The sequence below is a fragment of the Dermacentor silvarum genome, chromosome 8 (assembly GCF_013339745.2).
Source record: "Dermacentor silvarum isolate Dsil-2018 chromosome 8, BIME_Dsil_1.4, whole genome shotgun sequence".
Classification (NCBI taxonomy): domain Eukaryota; kingdom Metazoa; phylum Arthropoda; class Arachnida; order Ixodida; family Ixodidae; genus Dermacentor; species Dermacentor silvarum.
In genome coordinates this window covers 60896385-60913458 of record NC_051161.1, presented here as the reverse complement: position 1 = coordinate 60913458, position 17074 = coordinate 60896385, and the positions used below count along the sequence as shown (strand labels likewise).

The 17074-nt window shown below is 44.2% G+C and overlaps 1 protein-coding gene across 1 annotated transcript; it reads left to right on the top strand.

The window, feature by feature from the left end:
- Positions 1-15150, top strand: LOC119461311 (RNA exonuclease 4). Its single transcript, XM_037722568.2, has 7 exons — positions 1-543; positions 2480-2580; positions 4465-4572; positions 7202-7395; positions 10932-11020; positions 13204-13353; positions 14927-15150. Exons 1-7 carry the CDS (start codon positions 316-318, stop codon positions 15059-15061), a joined length of 1005 nt encoding a protein of 334 aa, XP_037578496.1. The 5' UTR covers positions 1-315; the 3' UTR covers positions 15062-15150.
- Positions 15151-17074: the final 1924 nt, after the last annotated feature.

Here is a 17074-nt window from a genome sequence, read left to right as displayed (position 1 = left end):
GTTGGCAACGCTGTCCAGCAAGCGTTTGGGATTATGGCGATGCGCATGCATACGTTAAAATTTCGCCTTGATTTGAAAATGTCGTGTTCGTCGCCGCATGTCCGCACATCGGTCCGTCAGTTGCACGTGCGTTCGTGAAACCCACTTCGCGGCGCCGACAGCAGGCGGACTGTCGGTCGCCTCGTGCGTACTTGTGTTGTCACGACGCAAGCTCGAAGGGAGCTGTTGTACCGAAACCGTTGGAGCGGCGGCGACGTGGAAACGTGGTCGACTTGGGTGCCGTACGCGAAGACGAGTTCTTCCTGAGACAACGTCATGGCGACTACGCCGTCGGGTACACCTCGCCAGCCGAAGCGCAAACCCAAAGGCAAGAACAGCGCTGTCGAGTTGGCTCTAAAGCATGGCTACTCGCCGTCCAAGAAAGGCAAGACCAGGGGTGGCAACCCACCTGATAGTATCGCATCGACGACGGTGCCGCGTACCCAAACAGCTTTTCCCCGCAAGCTGCAGTTCGCATCGAGCAACTGGAAAGCTCTCCAGGAGGTAGGTGTGCGTGCGTGCGTATGTGTGTGACACGTTTGCTGTGTCGCACGTCGTCTCTTAGTCAAGTTTTCTTTAAAGTTGTTCTGCGGCGTATCAAAAAATGTGAGTGTAGAAATGTGCCCTTTTACACTTATGTTAAAACACTGACAGGGATCAAAAGCAGCTGCAGGAAAAAAATATTGTGCCTTGCCTTATTTCTACCAAGAAATACTGTATACGTTAAGCAAGTAACCGCCTGTCTACATGTGTATTGCGGACACAGTCAGTGCTCTTGCCTCATGCGACACAGTAGCTGCACATTTTCATGGAAAGAGTGCGAAACACAAAAGGCTTGCGTTTCCCAACTGAAAAAAAAAAAAAAATGAAAGGGGGGGGGGGGGGGCTACCACAGGGTACAGTGAATCACTAGTGAGAAAGCCTACAAAGAAGTGCACGTTTCAATGCTGAACACTGCATCCTGACATCTGTGCCAAGACTCGCTTATGAGTTTAAGCAGTTCACGCAGTATTGCGGCAATGCTCTGTAGTAGCGTAGATAATTGGGCAAGTTGGCTGGAACGATGAGACCCAAAGAAAAAGGACACATGCAAGCGTGGATTCACAACACAGGGACATAATTATCACATGAAACATGTTGCGGATCTGAACTTATTTACCACATAGCAAGTGGACCATCATGTTTCTGCAACAGAGTGGACACGACACACTGCTTGTGCTTGCAACCAGAACATAGTATGTTGCATACTGGTAGCACAAAGATACGCCAGCAGACATATGCGCATAACAGATACGCCAGCAGACAACATATTAGTGTCAAAAGATTCAAAAGAAACTGCTTCTGAACTGGAGCTAAAACAGGAGTTGTCTGCGAAAGCTTACCCCAATTGTATGACAATTGGAAATTCCCCACCGTTTACCATAGAAATCTGAAAATTTCCGCATAAGGAATTGGTGAAAGTACCGAAATGGGAATTGTTGCATATGATCGAGCGTGTTGGTGTTTGATCACATGTTGCAGAAATAACATGCTATAAATCTTGATCTAGGTTGACTGTCAGATGCACCCACCTACTGTAGTCCCTGGACTTGGCACAATTAAATCATCTCTTATTGTGTGCTGTGCAAAGCTTCCTTCGTGTCCATAAGTGTGTCAAAGTGGAAAATCTAGATGATCACATTCCACAGTATTTTTTTTATTTTGGCACGCTGTCTCACATGCCTCACTGTGATGGATTCAACAATCTGCTTGTCAGCAACATGGGGATAGCAAAGATGATTCATCACTACATAAGCCGCCACAGTTAAGAAATAAGAGTGCTGTGTCCTTTATCAAAAACTGCGAACTGCTTTTGCAACATTTCAATAGTTAGCAGAATTTCATGCTCAGATGTGGAAGGGGTTAGTTTTTTCTTGCATTTTTTGTGGTCTTAACTTTTCATAGTGATGGTACCTCCTTAGCTGTCAACACTGTTTGAGAAGTGTTCTGTGATTCAGCAAACCATGTTTGCAAGGTTGACAAAGTCTTAACCATTTGCATGAACAATGTGATTATAAAGGAGCCTTTTGAAAAAATGGTTAAGCTAGTTTTCACGGAAATCATAATTGTCTAAAATATGGCGGCCAGCACTTCTTTAAAATGGTAATTGCTATGTAGCTCGCATGTAGTGTACTTGCTTTCATGCATTAAACATTATGGGAAGGAAGGCACTAACTACACAGTAATGGTCATTTTAACATTGTGCTAGCCGTCATATTTTGGCCAGTGGTACATCACCCTGGGTGCTGGTGAGCCTCTCGCATAATTTAAAAAAAAATTATTTAGGTGTGTACTAGCACAGTGGTGTCTGCTTCGCAATTCATAAATTCTGTTCAGTTGACCATTATGTCAGTAAACTGTACTCATATGTTTGTCTTTTTTCGTGTTTTTGCACTTGTAGAAGCTTCAGGTTCCTCCCAAAAACAAACATGGGATGTCCGAGAAGGCAGCTAACAGAAAGAAAAATGCAGGCAAGGACTGCTCTACGTTGGCACCAGTCAAGTAAGTGGTGCCAGTGTTTTGTACATATGTATAATATATGAGTTTAATACTATTACTACTGCTGCTGCTTGTTCTGCCGCCTCTGTTACTAGTATTACTACTGCTGCTATCTCATCTACTGCTACTGCCACTACCGTTACCAGTGCTATGCAGACTCATGATGGAATGAGCAAGTACAGCAAACATGTAGTGTCAAAACGAATGGGGGTGGTGCATTACGTACAACAGATTTCATTTTGTTCCTGCACGTGCACATTGTAAAACTGCCATCAGAGAGATCTCATAGAGCAACCTTTCAGTTAGTTTACTATGGTGAAGCTTCTAAGTCATATTTTGCATTTATTTGGGAGAGAAAGGTTAGTTGTTATTTGCTCCCACGCTGCAGTGCTGGTACGTTAGTACAACATTACAAACTTCAAGGTATTTTTGTACTTCCGGGTAATTTTTATTCGCATGAAGTGCTTAAATCTCACCAGGGCCGTTATAAGGTAAATCTATTTCAATCTGTTTTTATTCCAAATCGACCATTAGTCCTCTGTGATAGGTCAAAATGGCTCGGGCTCTGCCTATACAGGCATGGCGCCCGCCCACATAGGCTGGACCCGAACTATTCTGACCTATCATGGAGGGCTAATGGATGATTTCGAATAACAACAGATTGGAATAGTTTTACGTCATACTGGCCCAGGTTGCATCATTGGTTCCTGTAGAATGATGTGTATTTCCTTGACTATCAGTTAACTAGACCCAGGGAGATGCTGTTCAAATCTCATGATGTCATGAGCAGCTAACGTGCGTGCTTCATGCTTGTCTCTAGTTGTTGTCTCTTCTGGCTTACCAAGACTATTCACGGCAAGACTAAGGTTTCTGGCATGCCAGATACGTAATATTAGCCAATTCAGCCTAACGTGTTTATTTAGCGTCCCTTTAAGGCCCCGACTCATCAAAGCCACCTCACGCCAGTTGCACCTGCTGCAGTAGCCCAGTGGCTATGGTATCGCGCTGCTGAGCTTGAGGTTGCAGTTTTGATCCCGGATGCAGCGGCCGCATTTAAATTGGGGCGAAATGCAAAAGCACTCGTCTACTTAGATTTAGGTGCACGTTAAGGAATCTCGGGTGGTCAAAATCAATCCAAAAGTCCTCCGCTACGCGAGCCTCATAATCAGATTGTGCTTTTAGCACGTAAACACCCAGAATTAAATTTTTCGCCCCATTGCACCATTTTCATAGGGGTGTCTTTCGGTTAGCGGTGGCTTTCCCTTTTGCAAAATCGTGCTTTCTGTGCCCACAGCCTGTATATCGTTTTTGTAGAAAATCATTAAGCAATAACTTATGCACACGCTCTATTTTTGTCGAAGCATGCTGCCAGCAGCTTGTGTGTTATGGCATCGTTGCTTTTCCTGATTATCTCGATCTGCTTTAACCTTGGTTCCCATTTGCTGGCCTTGCCTCATACTGGAACGCGCAATCTTAGTTTGATTTTAATGACCTTTCGCACAGCCCAGCTATTCCATTGGTACAATGTCTAGATTGCCTACCTCTGTCCTATTGTTGTTTTGTATGAAAACGAGATAAGATTCCTGAGCGTGACAGTGTGATTAGGAAAGTGAGGGGGTGGTGCCTATTTATCTTCATTCTTTTCTCATATCTTTTTGTGCCTTGTATTCATTCACTCTTATGTGTAGCATTGCCAAAATCAAATCAGTTGCGGGTAGTGCACCGACCCATTTCTTTCTGTGCGTTGCCTATATAGTTGGTGCAGAGCATGTCACGCCAAGACGCCCAATGCTCGGATAGGCTTAAGTACATGGACTTGGTTGTCTCCAGCTGTCTAGTTGCCTGTAACCTCTAGTCTCACCGCGTCATCTGTTTACTTCATTTCAGGAAGGAGGAAGTCTGGTTCGATGGCGTCGACCCACTGCTGCTGGAACCTGAAAACGTGCAAACTGCAGGCCAGGCCATTGGCCTGGAAAAGAAGGGCACCTACAACAAGTGAGTGTGGCCAAGTGACAACCTACATTCACTAGTGACCCTTTTCGTGGCGATCCCGTGGGTGCTGCCATGATTGATCACTTGGTGACGCGTCTATTGCTTGCCTCAACTGCCTCTGTTGCCTACGTGTTTACAATGGATGTGTATGACGCCGGTGCAGCTTAGCAAGCCTCTGTTTCGGGAGATGTCGTAGACGGTGACTGGGTGGACCACACGAAGCTTTGGCCGCAGTTTCAGAGAAGATGCAAAGGCGATTTCGGAGCTGATTAAGCTATGTCCAAACGACGCGAGCAAAGTATATGGTGCTTGCTCTAAAAGCAGGGCTAAGTTGTATTCGAAGCTATCGAAACTTTTCGCTCATCAATTGAATCATGATTATGGTGTTTTGGTCTTCATTCTTTATTTGGCAATTATTTGAAGCAGTGGCTTGTCACATTTCTGACTCAGTAAGATTGCCCGGTGTGGTCACTATCTGATAATTTTCTGCCTAATTGCTCGTGGGTGTGTTCAGTTCCGTTAGATTTGTTCTTGCTGAACACAAGGCTAACGTAGCTGTTCTGCACATTGTAATACCTTGTAGCAAATGCGTATTATCGCTAGTAACTCACTTACTCTTGTGGACCGTCACGAAACATTCAGCTTCTACCATTCATGCACTATCGGTGTAGTACCGTCACTAATTGTGCTTATATAGTGCACATATATTCAAGTGTTTGCCCATTCACTTATTCTTGACACGTTGGCGAAAGAGTGGGTATAAGTTTCCGTGTTGGTTGGGGTAGATGTGTGTAGATACTGTGCGCGAAACCTACTATGACAGAAAGCGGCGCTACTCCTGTTATCATTGTTTAACGAGCGGTACTCACTCTTGCCGATGTACCGTGGCTGAAGCCTTTTCTTTGAAGGTTAGCAATACAATGCTGGCGGATGAGCAAATTTGTATATCCTCGAGGAAAGCCGTACATCTCGAAGTGCCGGAAACATGTACGGATAGTTGCAGCAGCGGTCCGCGAACTTGGCCCCACATATTCATTCCATTCCTTAATATGCAGCCAACTACTGCACATGTCTTCAATCCACATGATTCAAACCAGCATGAATGGAGCACAGTGCATTAGCAAAAACTCGATTGCATTTCCGACAGCTGATCGCAAAGAAGCAAGGTAGAAGCGGTAATGGTTTCGTATTCGTGCGCGGTCGCTGAGGAGACTTATGGCGCGCCGCCGTAAGCGCCATCTATTTTCTCTGAAACAAACTGCTCTGCGAAAAGGGTCGATAAGCATTGAATTTGTCTTCCTTTTCATCGATGCCTCCACTTTAAGAAGCTGACGAATATTCACTTGCTACAGCTGGCAAGTGCTTTAGAAACACTCCCCTGGATCTCCCGTGCCTTCACGCCAGCACTGGAAGTGCCTGCCTGCAAAATTATAGCTCAGGAATTTGTGGGGAGCATTGTTGAAGCAGAGCAACTCCTTTGTCCAGCATGAGTTGATGGACTAGTCGGTTCAATGTACTAACGTTGGTTCAACGTACCTGCAGCAGCGCAGGAAAGACAAAGACGCCACTAGCCACTGACATGAGCGTTCGTGGCATCAGATTTAAGTTTCCTGTGTCCGTGTCTTTCGTGCGCTTCTGCCTTAGTATGCTTTGTCTGTTCTCTTCTCAGCAGAATCAAGGGATTTAGTTGGAGTCAAGGCATGTTTGTAATACAAGAGTTAGTTGCAGTGTGATTTGCCTTTGCTTGACATCATTGCTGAAGGGTTACTGAGCAAATGAGCTTTACTGACATTCTTGACATTCTCTGGCTCGTTCAATGGATAACATTCATCTGGTAACACTGAATTGTCACATTATTCTCACATATTAGGCAACTATACAGTAGACTTCAGTTAATTTGACCCTGACGGGGCCAACGAAATTGATCTAATTACCCGGCTGGTCGAACTAAACAAGCAGAAAGAAACTTCAAAACAAACCGCTGCTTCACATAATAGTATTTGCCCAAATCTAACATGCCTCCAAATCAAATGTGTGCGCTCTTTCTATGTAGCCAAAGTAAACTAACGAAAAAGTGACATTAAAGCTCCTAAACAAAGCAGAAATCTAACTCCCACCTGATTTTTTTAGCAAGAAAAATGGGCAAGTGTCTATATGTGTTGCTCAATGGCGGCTGGTTTCCTAAAGTCAGCTTTGTCGTGGTACATTACTGAACAATGCCAAGGTGGTTGCACGATGCAGGCAATTTTCTGCCGAATTTTCTTGAAAAAAAAGACGCATTAGAATCGGATAAATACCATACATTGTTAGCTACGGTTGTTGCTTGAAAATCATCGTTGGGCTGACTGGTCGAGTTATCCAGTGAAGGCCCATAAGTATGCATGGGCGCTGGCCGGGACCTCCGGGCAGGATCGAATTAGCCGGAGTCAAATTAACGGCAGTCTACTCTATTATGTTTATTTTCTTGATGTCTGCTGCCACTAATGAGGTCTCTTTTCATATCAAAGGTCTTTACTGCATGGTGTTAAAGAATTATTTTATCTAGGCGTTATGTTGACATGCTAAATGGAATTGTAAACAGGACGTCTATTCCTCAAGGAGTGTACCTTAGGTGACATTGGTCTTGTTACAGGCCCACTCGAGTGGTGGCCATGGACTGTGAGATGGTGGGTGTTGGTCACGAGGGCAAGGACTCCGTGCTGGCACGTGTCTCTCTGGTCAATGTCATGGGCCATGTGATCTACGACAAGTTTGTCAAGCCCACCGAGGAAGTGGTCGACTACAGGACTGCAGTGAGCGGGGTGCGACCAAGTGATTTGGAGAAAGGCAAGTACATTGCACCTCGCAGCGAGAATACAACGGCTGCAAGCTGTTGAAACGCACCAGCAATGCTACTCAGTTTTGCAAAGTGTCTTCACATCCTGGCACTAGATCGATTCTAACCTGCTTGTAGAGCAGTGCGTAGCTCTGACAGCAGCAACAAAAGGGTGTTAACGTGTGGCTAAGCTTTATGTGGAGTAGATAGATTTTTTAACAAGCAGGAGGATAGGTCCATAAACGCTGCTCTTACCTTTTCCTTTTATCCCCTGTGTATCTCGTTCACTTATGTGCTTGCTAAGAAATGTCAGATAAAAATTTAATCTAGTTTGATGTCAGTGCCTGTCTTGTGTGTCCCTTCTGTCGTCATCGCTGAAGTTGTGCTTTGCTTCTTCCAAGTATGAACCAGCTGGCCTAGCAACACACACTGTTATGCTAATGATAAGGGCTTGGGTTCATACAGCCAAGGATGATTTTTATTTATGCCTCTAGGGCCTTTCCCAGTGGGACATTACATAAAGTGTGGGCATATAAAGGGTTCGAATTATGAAAACGATGTTACGACTATGTGTCAAAACACTCTGTAGAAGACCTAAAGCATGCAGTATCACTGATGAGGGCAGTTGGTCTCTGAAAGCCATTCCAGTCTCAGCAGTTTGGACAAAAGGTTACTGCAGGAGCCTAGTGGTTTGGGCCTGTGGCAGGATCACAGTATTCGAATGGCCTGTACGATGAACACGATGCACTAGTTTGATCAGCTGACTGTCGCATGATGTGGAATTTAAAAAACCTGTGATAGAGGCAGAGGCAAGAGTCTAGAGCTCTAGTTTAGATTTTAGACGTAGTGGCTAGTGAGTTCTGATAGTAAAAAGTAAAATAATGAAACCACTGATCAGTGACAACAATTGACCCCCCGCCATAGCGCAGTGACTGTGGTGTTGCGATGCTGAGCAGGGTATCGATCCCGAACTGAACCGGAATGTTGCTATTTTTTTTCCCTCCGGAGTGAAACGGAATGGAAAAAATAATCGTTTTTGGTTCAGGTTGGCCACCTTTCCTGGAGCTTTTCATCCATGCATTGCCTACACTTGTGGCTCAACTTCTCTACTTCATTTGTGAATGCACATCTCCCACAATTTTAAAGGTAGCAGCACTGTTAGTACGGTTTTCAGCGTATTGCGTTGGGAGCAAGACCAGGTGTTGTGTTAACGTAACAATATTTGCATCGCATCTGTTGTGTGGACTCACCAGACTGTGATGCATGCAAGGTACCTGAGACAGCGGAGTGCATATAGTGCTTGTTTGTCCCAAGTATGACTGTGAACGGCCGACTGGCATTGATCTCTTCATTAGCATTACTTAGCAGCCAGCTGTTCAGTGAAAAAGTGTTACTGGGCCATTAACCAAACATATGACTGAAGCTAGCCATCAAGAATCTCAGAATATTTAGTTAACATGGGCTGTGAATGGGTCCTTCGAGCGTGAACATGTAAACAATTGCATCCTTCTGCCTGGCCTCATCATTACTCCTCAGTCCCCTATTTTTCTGCCCTTCTGTTTTCCCCTGAGCAGAGTAGCAAGCTTGAGGACTCTGTGATTCCTCAATACGTTCTCCTCTCTCTCTCCCTCAATAAAGCTTCACTGCACATACTAGATTCCAGCATTTGTGTTGGATCTACATAATTCTTTTCTAACTACGTGCGTCCTAAGAACAACAGGCGTTATCTTTCAGTGCAGCTTGGCGGCAGCATCGAGTTTTTGTACAAAAAAATTATGTGTGCTCTTTTTCTGTAATTATTCTTCGATTATGCAAATGAACTTGGAACTGGTTTGAACTGTTTTTTTTTTTTTTTTTTTCGCACTGCAGTTAAAACATTTTCGGTGAACCTAACCGAAAACCGGAACGAAAAAAGTTTCTGTTCGACACTCTCCTGCTGGGCACGAGGTCACGTGTTTGATCATGGCTGCGGCGACCACATTCTGAGGGGAACAGAATGCACAAACTCTCATGTATCATGCTTTGGGTGCTTGTTAAGGAACCCCAAGTGGACAAAATTATCCGGAGTACCCCCACTACGGCATGCCCCCTAATTAGAGCGTGATATTGACAAGTAAAACGCCGGAATTTAATTTTTCTTAATGACAAACAGTTCTTGCTGTGGGAGAACATCTTGGATACCACCCCAGCATTCACAAAACTTCATTCAAAAACAAATTTGTAAAAGGCCACTCAAAGGGAAGCTTTTAAAGGGCTCCTCGCCAGACGTCATTGGAGATTTCGGAATATACTCTGAAAGTTGTATAGTTCTGGTAGGAATCGTTTAACCAGAATAATTTTTCAAATTAGTTCATTATTAGAGGAGACAGGAGAAATTGAAATTGCTGTGCTGCCAAGAGGCAAGCTTTTCTGCCAACATATTATCACGTTTAATGAACAAGTGACTTCCAAGTCCGAATCGTCAAAGGGGCAGCGCAGCACCGACAAAAGACTCGAGAACTAGCTCGAGAAATAGATCGTCCTCGTCTTCTTCTGGGAACAAGTGGCACATGCATGTGGCATTGTGGAGGTGCAGGACAATATACTCTTCTGTTGCCTTAACGCTTGTCCACAAGCGACATTCCTTTCCTGCCCTCTCCAATAACAGAGCAGACTGCCCTGAGAGACTGCCCTATATGTGTGTTACAAGCAACGCCTCCTTTTTCTTTTCTTTTTTGCTGTCTGGTACATTTGACAGGGGCAGTTTATTGTGTTTTGCATTGTATGATTTACTGAAGCCACGTGCCATAATTGGTGACATTGCAGGCTGTTCATCTTATGTAGTAGTGTTTATGCACGTGCCCTTGATTCTCCTGGAAAACCTCTCTTCTCTCTTGATTCGATGGCAAGGAGTGGGGCTCCCTCATGAATAAACGCACACAGGCTTTCGTTTGAAATTTCAGCTGTTCTCATACCATGTAGTGGTTTGATACTTAGAACACACGATTGTCAGCATGCAATCTATGCCCTGTGCTTGTCTGTTAGCAGTGCCTAACCTGGCCCTTTTAACAACATTCAAAGCAATGACAACTGAAGTGATGATGACGGCTAGCACTTTGCGGGCTTGTGATAAATTTGTGAGTGAGGATAATGGTCTTTTCTTGTATGGGAACTTCCTCTGTCAATAAAACATGATCGTGATAATCTTGACAAATGCCACAAACGCTGGATGAAGCACCATTAACAGCTATAGCACTTTAACAGAGATTGCATCGTGTCACTGCCTGTGCACAATGTGCCATCATGAAAGGAAACACCATATTTGTGTTTAAATTGTAATTTTACATGTTCGTGTTCTGAAATGAAGTTATGAGCAGGATAAAAGCACAGGAACTATTGCAAGTATGTGTGACTGAATCATTTACATACCATTTGCAGGACTAGCTGTTTGAATAAGGATTCAAGTGTTCCATTTCATATTGATGCAGTGTGTACACTGGCCTTTCACGGTCGTAAGGAGTCTCTGCTGAGGTCTTATTGAGACTTCATTTGCTTGGTTCCTTTGCAGCTGAGGATTTCAGTAAAGTCCAGAAGGAAGTGAGCGAAATACTGAACGGTCGCATCCTTGTTGGCCATGCCGTGCACCATGACCTAAAGGTGGGCCATCGCAGTTTGATCTTACATAAGAAGCTTAAGCAGTGCTTTTCATGCAAACTGAACTGAACCGTTTAATGTGCACTTTGTGTCTACACTGCCTTTTTATGTGTCTGTATGGCACTTCATAGGCTGTAACATCGTGTGGTATGGCCATTCATAGGCTATAAGATCGAACTGTTGCATGTTGCCACCATTTTCGTAGTTGCATCAGTGAACTGCTTGGAGGTTGTAGCAGTCATAAAGCTCTAACCGTAGCAATAAAGAATTCTAGTTTGAAAGTATTTCTTTTAATTTTATATTGTTCTTACCTTGGCTGGGTTCGAATATTTTCAACATTGTAATCAGTGTCATTGCAGTGAAAGTGATGCCAAGGAGCATTAACGGGTGGCTCCAAGGATATGTTACTCAAAAGCAACTCTAACAGTGTGTGTACATTTCGTAAACAATGCAACTATACCACAGTGAATTTATAGGGGCACATTGATGGCACTTTTAATTGCTCTGGTAATGAGTGCTGCAAAGGTTATATGAATCAAACTATGACCTTAAACTATGACCTTATTGATGATGATGAAGGCATATCATTAGTACTACTAAGACCCACTTGTTCTCGTAATGCAGCTTTAAAGGGGCTCTGAAACACTTTTTCAACATAGCAGTAAGAAAACGTGGCCGATCTGTCGTAGAGGCTGCAGGGAACATACAATCTTGTGTCAAAAACAGCAAAAAATCGCTTACTCTCACTTCCGCAATGCCGTCATGCAGCGTCATCAATAGCAGCTGGCCCACCAATGCTATTAGCTGATTTCGTGATCGCGAGAGCATTCTCAGTAATGCGTAATTGCTGATTTTGAGTTAAATAAATGAAATATATATATATATAGTATGTCTGCGATCTCAAAAAGACAGAAAAATCGTTTCAGCTTTGCACTGCACGTAGCTGTGTCAACTGCACGTGGCCTCAGAGATGGCAGCACGGGGTGCAACGATGAGCCCTTTTACTGCCATGGTACTGAACTTTTGGCCGGGGCTTTGCCCTCTTGGTTTCTCTGTTTTTTAGCTTCCAGCACACTAGTGGAGACGAAAAGAGAGAGAAAGCCGGGTATCGGTGCGATAACACCGCTTATAGTTGAAGGATTCTTAAAATTTTTGCGACGTGATATGTGTGAGATGACGTCCTTTAATACTGAGGCCATTTTATGATTAGTTGAAAGTGCTTTGTAGCCCCTTTAAAGCTGTCTCGAACGACTTTCATGGTACCTCGAGAGTGCTCTCAAATAACCATTCAAATGTGTCATTACTATACTACAAATAGTATACATTAGCAGTGTGGAAAAAAGAAATTTTAGTGCCAGGTTAGCAGCGGAAGCTGTTTTCTCACTGGCCTTTGAGCAAGATTGCATAAGTTACTCCAGCAAGGAGGCAGCTGTAGCAACAAGTCATGGCAGTGAGACATAAGAACGTTCGATTTACTACCAATTCCAGATTGGAAAACAGCTTCAGCTGTTAGCCCTTCTGAATTTTTTTAATGAAGTGAAAATTTTATTATGGTGCATCTAAAGGACTAAAGTTGAGAAAAATCAAGAAAGAATTACCGCTGGAGCTTATGGCAATGAATCGAAGGCATTTCTCATGAACTGCCAAAAGCTCTGTGTTTCTAAGCAGCATGTGGTTCTCTACATTTTTTAATAAGTTAATTCACAATCATAATGGCTTGAAATATGGCCATAGATTATTTTAAGATTATTTTTATGTCACCCAAAGCAGGTTATTTGCGATTATGCAGCAGGATCCAAAAATGGAGCACACAGGCCTAATGTCAGTGTGATGCGACACATGGACATTTGTGAAATTTCAGGGAGAGCCATAATCTGTGGCACAGAGTTGACAAGTAATGTAATCAGCACTGCCGACATTCATATTTCTGAAAATAGCTTTGTTTTTCTCAATGTGGTATATTTCTTGTAAAACATTACAATTTCTACAGGAATCACTGGACCACACAGGGTTACAGGTGGCTCTAACGTTCTGCTTCGAGGGCCCTTCATGATTCTCTTAGCCCTGAAAAGAGTTGCTTATATCCCAGGCATTCTTAAAAGTCTAGGAAGGAGATGTAGTGCACTTGCCTTTCTCCATTCACGTCTCTCTAATCTTTGCGCGTCATTGACAACATGTTTGTGCAGGTGCTTTTTCTGTCCCATCCCAAGCGACGAATACGAGACACAAGCGCCTATCGCCCATTCCGGGCCATGTTTGGCGGTCGGACGCCGTCTCTCAAGGCCCTCTCGGAGCGCATCCTGGGAGTGAGGGTCCAGCAGGGAGAACACAGTTCGGTCAGTGCACTAGCTGACGCCTTCCTCACTGTTGGTAGAGTTGACCCAAACCAGCAGCTGCTTCTGCAGATATATAGTGGCCAGATGAAGTGTGGGTCGCTTTGTTGTAGATATAGCGCTAGACTTCAGATTCACTTTGGTCTGATGAGTCACTGTGGCGAGAGTCACAAGGCACTCCGGTGCATGCACACCCTTTCTTGGGAAGCGCGCTAACAGTTCTAGATATTCTAGTTGAGATTAGGAGGAAGAAGTGGAGTTTGGCAGGCCATGTAATGCCTAGGGTAGAGAACCAATGGTCTATTAGAGTTACAGAATGGTTTCCAAGGAGAAAGGTAAGCGCCAGAAAGTTTCCTACAAAAATTAATGGAGGGAGTTCTGGCACTAGCGCCAGCATGGGAATGATGGTTAGTGCATGGATTTGCCTAAACTTCGTCCCTGTGGCTTCAAACAGGTTTTTGACTTTGCAGACCAATCATTTTTCAACAAAATAATGCGCTATAAATGCAACGCTTCACAACAATTATGCATCTGTGCTTGCCTTCTGCATTTGGAAAAATATCACTTCAAAATTTTGGCCACTAAAGGCAGATAAAGCATAGTATACAAAGCCACGAGAATGTATGAAGTTACAAGCACGTAAATCAGACAAATCCGGTAACTAACCACCATTCCTACGGTATCTGAACGACACAGCGCTAGAGTTCCCTCTAGGAATTTCAGTAGGAAATTCTACTGATGATGACGAGCTAGCTGTTCATATGATTTAAATGGCCCAGGCATAAATATGTTAATAGGTTTAGGGCATTTAATCTTCAATTTAAGAGAACTCTGGAGAGGACACTAAATAAAGTAGATTGGTAGATGGTTTTTCAGAACATGCTTTTTGACTGAAAATGGGTTAGCGGAGAAAATGAAAGCAAAACTTCCCTTTGCAAATTCAAATGCCTACGCCAAAGGATCTACAATGGCACTCTGACATAACAGATTTCGTAGCATTTTCATGTTTGTTCCTTGTTGCACAGAAAATATTGGCACAAGTTGCCAGATCGCGCCTTCGCTTAGTTTTGAATGTAGTCATTTTCTGTACGAGTAAACAATTAACTAGCACTAAGCAGGCACTGCCAAAATCTGACATCTGTTGCAAGAACTTCAGTGCGAGCTTGCCGTTATTTTTTTATGCCTTTTATTCGTTACCATGGCACCAGTTACAGTAAGAGCAACCTTTTTGTAATTCCAAAAGTGTGATTTGTCAGTGGCACACTGCAAGACAAATTTGCACCCTTTGGGGCTTGTCTCCTCCCCAAATGATAATTGTTCTCTATCTTCCTTTCATCTATACTTTAAAACTTAAAAATCTTTAAGATCACTTTAAAATCACAAACGGCATGCAGGATTCTGTGTGACATATGTTCCCGACAGGAAAATATTGGGTGCTCAGCACTAAAGAAACAAAGTGCACGCTAAATAGATGTTGCAAAAATTTTTTCATGAGTGAAATGTTGCTTGGAAAGTCTGTCAGTCAGGCAGTGCAACATCAGGATCAAACAACAGCCTGTAAACTTTTGCATCGCAGGTGCAAGATGCACAGGCTACAATGCGATGCTACACCATGTACAGAAAACAGTGGGAAGAGGACGTGCGGAACGGTCGGCGGTGGTTCGCCCAGCAGAAGCAGCTGCAGCAAGTGCAGCAGGAGTCGTCTGCATGAAGGGACTGCCCTTTGTACACTTCGTTGTTGTCACCTGCGAGCTGGCAGTCTATTTATCGCTGTGCAAATTAATATAACCTGTATTTCATTGTATTGCCAGTGTCTTCTTTTTGTGTTTATTACTGCGCGCGATTGGCACGATATTCTGCCACAACACACGAACAGCAGACCAACATGCTAATACAGTAGACATCCATTAATTCAATCCCAACTGAAGATCCCGGCTGGCGCTCATGCATGTCTATGGGCCTAAACGTTCGTTAGTTTGATTCCAAAAGTTGGCATTCACCGGATAATTCGAACTTGACCAGTCAGCACGCGCGTTCCTGACCCAGTGTGACCCCAATGATGACCCCTTTAGTGGAAGCATCTGTCTCGGCGGAGCTTAGGGGACAGTGAATGCGTTGAACACACGTCATTTCTCGTCGAAAATGGCTATTTTCCGCCTGCCCTAGAAAGATTTTCAAGCAATACCAGCACATCACAATGTCTGATTATGGTATTATACAATTCTAATGTGAACGTTTTGATTTCCAGAGAAATTGGGCTGGAAGTTGCCTGTGCAATGCAATTGCGTACAAAAACCAAAACCGCCTTCATGGCATTCGTACGCTTTACCGCCTGTATAGCGGCGAAGCTGACTTTAGGAACACCCCCCCATTTTTACTTTGTTTAGGAGATTTAATGTAATTTCTACATTAGTTTTCTACTTTAGATATGTAGAAAGTGGCTGTGCATTTGTGCAGAGTCTGACATGGTTCGGGGCATGTCACTCGGGCAAATACTGCCAAATGAATCTGCATGTGTTTTGGCGTTTTTTCTGCACGAACCAGCCGGATAATTTGATCAATTTCATCGGTCTCACCAGGGTCGAATTAACGGAAGTCAACTGTAATTAAGTTGCCATCATCATCAGCCTATATTTATGTCCACTGCAGGACGAAGGCCTCTCCCTGTGATCTCCAATTATCCCTGTTGCCATGCTGAGGCCCAACATGCTCCACCAACAATCTCTGAGCAGAACATGTTCTACTAGACACTAGTAAAGCCCCTATATATAAAAAGTAGCGCCAACCACTTCCCTCCTCCTCCGTTCCACATGCTCCACCGACAATCTCTGAGCAGAAGATGTTCTACTGAGCACTAGTAAAGCCCCTATATATAAAAAGTAGCGCTAACCACTTCCCTCCTCCTCCGTTCCACTCTGTTCCATCGGCACGGCCAGGGTGATCGAGGCGCGATTTCGACAGTGGCGCCGCCTATGTCGTGCCTGCCGTGGCAGACGACAGCTAATGCGCTACCAGAGGAAATCCGTGGAAAACTTCGATCGCACCCTGCAGAGAAGTTTTTGAGGCGCGATTTTGCTTCGTCAGTCAGTAACTGGCCCTAATAATGCCGTTTTGGAAGTAGCAACACGACGATGCGAGACGGCGCAAATACCAAGTGTGCAGCAAGCGTTTGCGCTCGCCGGATGGTAAACAAAAAAAGCCTTTTGCCCTCGCCTTGTCGGTTGCAGCAGCTGAAGGCGCAGCAGCATGCTATCACAACTAAGTTCTTGTCCCTATTACGTTTGATCTGTTTGTGCGTACAGCACTTTCGTCGCACAGGCCCGAGAATGGCGGTCGGAGCGTGCTGGAGAGTAAAAAATATACAAAAATGCCAATGCGTGCTTCCACGTGACACGGATTGGCCAATGGGGGAGCGGAGAAAGCTGGGGTGACAGGAGGCGGCGAGGAGGAAACGCCGGGGTGAGCACGGTGGCGGCAAGATCTAAGAATGGCGCTACTTTTTATATATAGGGGCTTTAGGCCCTAGTGCTAACTGGTCAACCTAAGTGCCGCCAATAGTGCCAATGTAGCTGTGCAGCAAGCATCGTGGCAAGCTGCTCTTACGAACGTGCAAGAAAATCTGCTGAAGTGTGTCTTCTCTCCAATGCAAATATTTTATCTGTGACTGACTACAAACTATCTTGGATATATGGAATTATAGTTAAGGGGGGACGTGGCTTTGAAA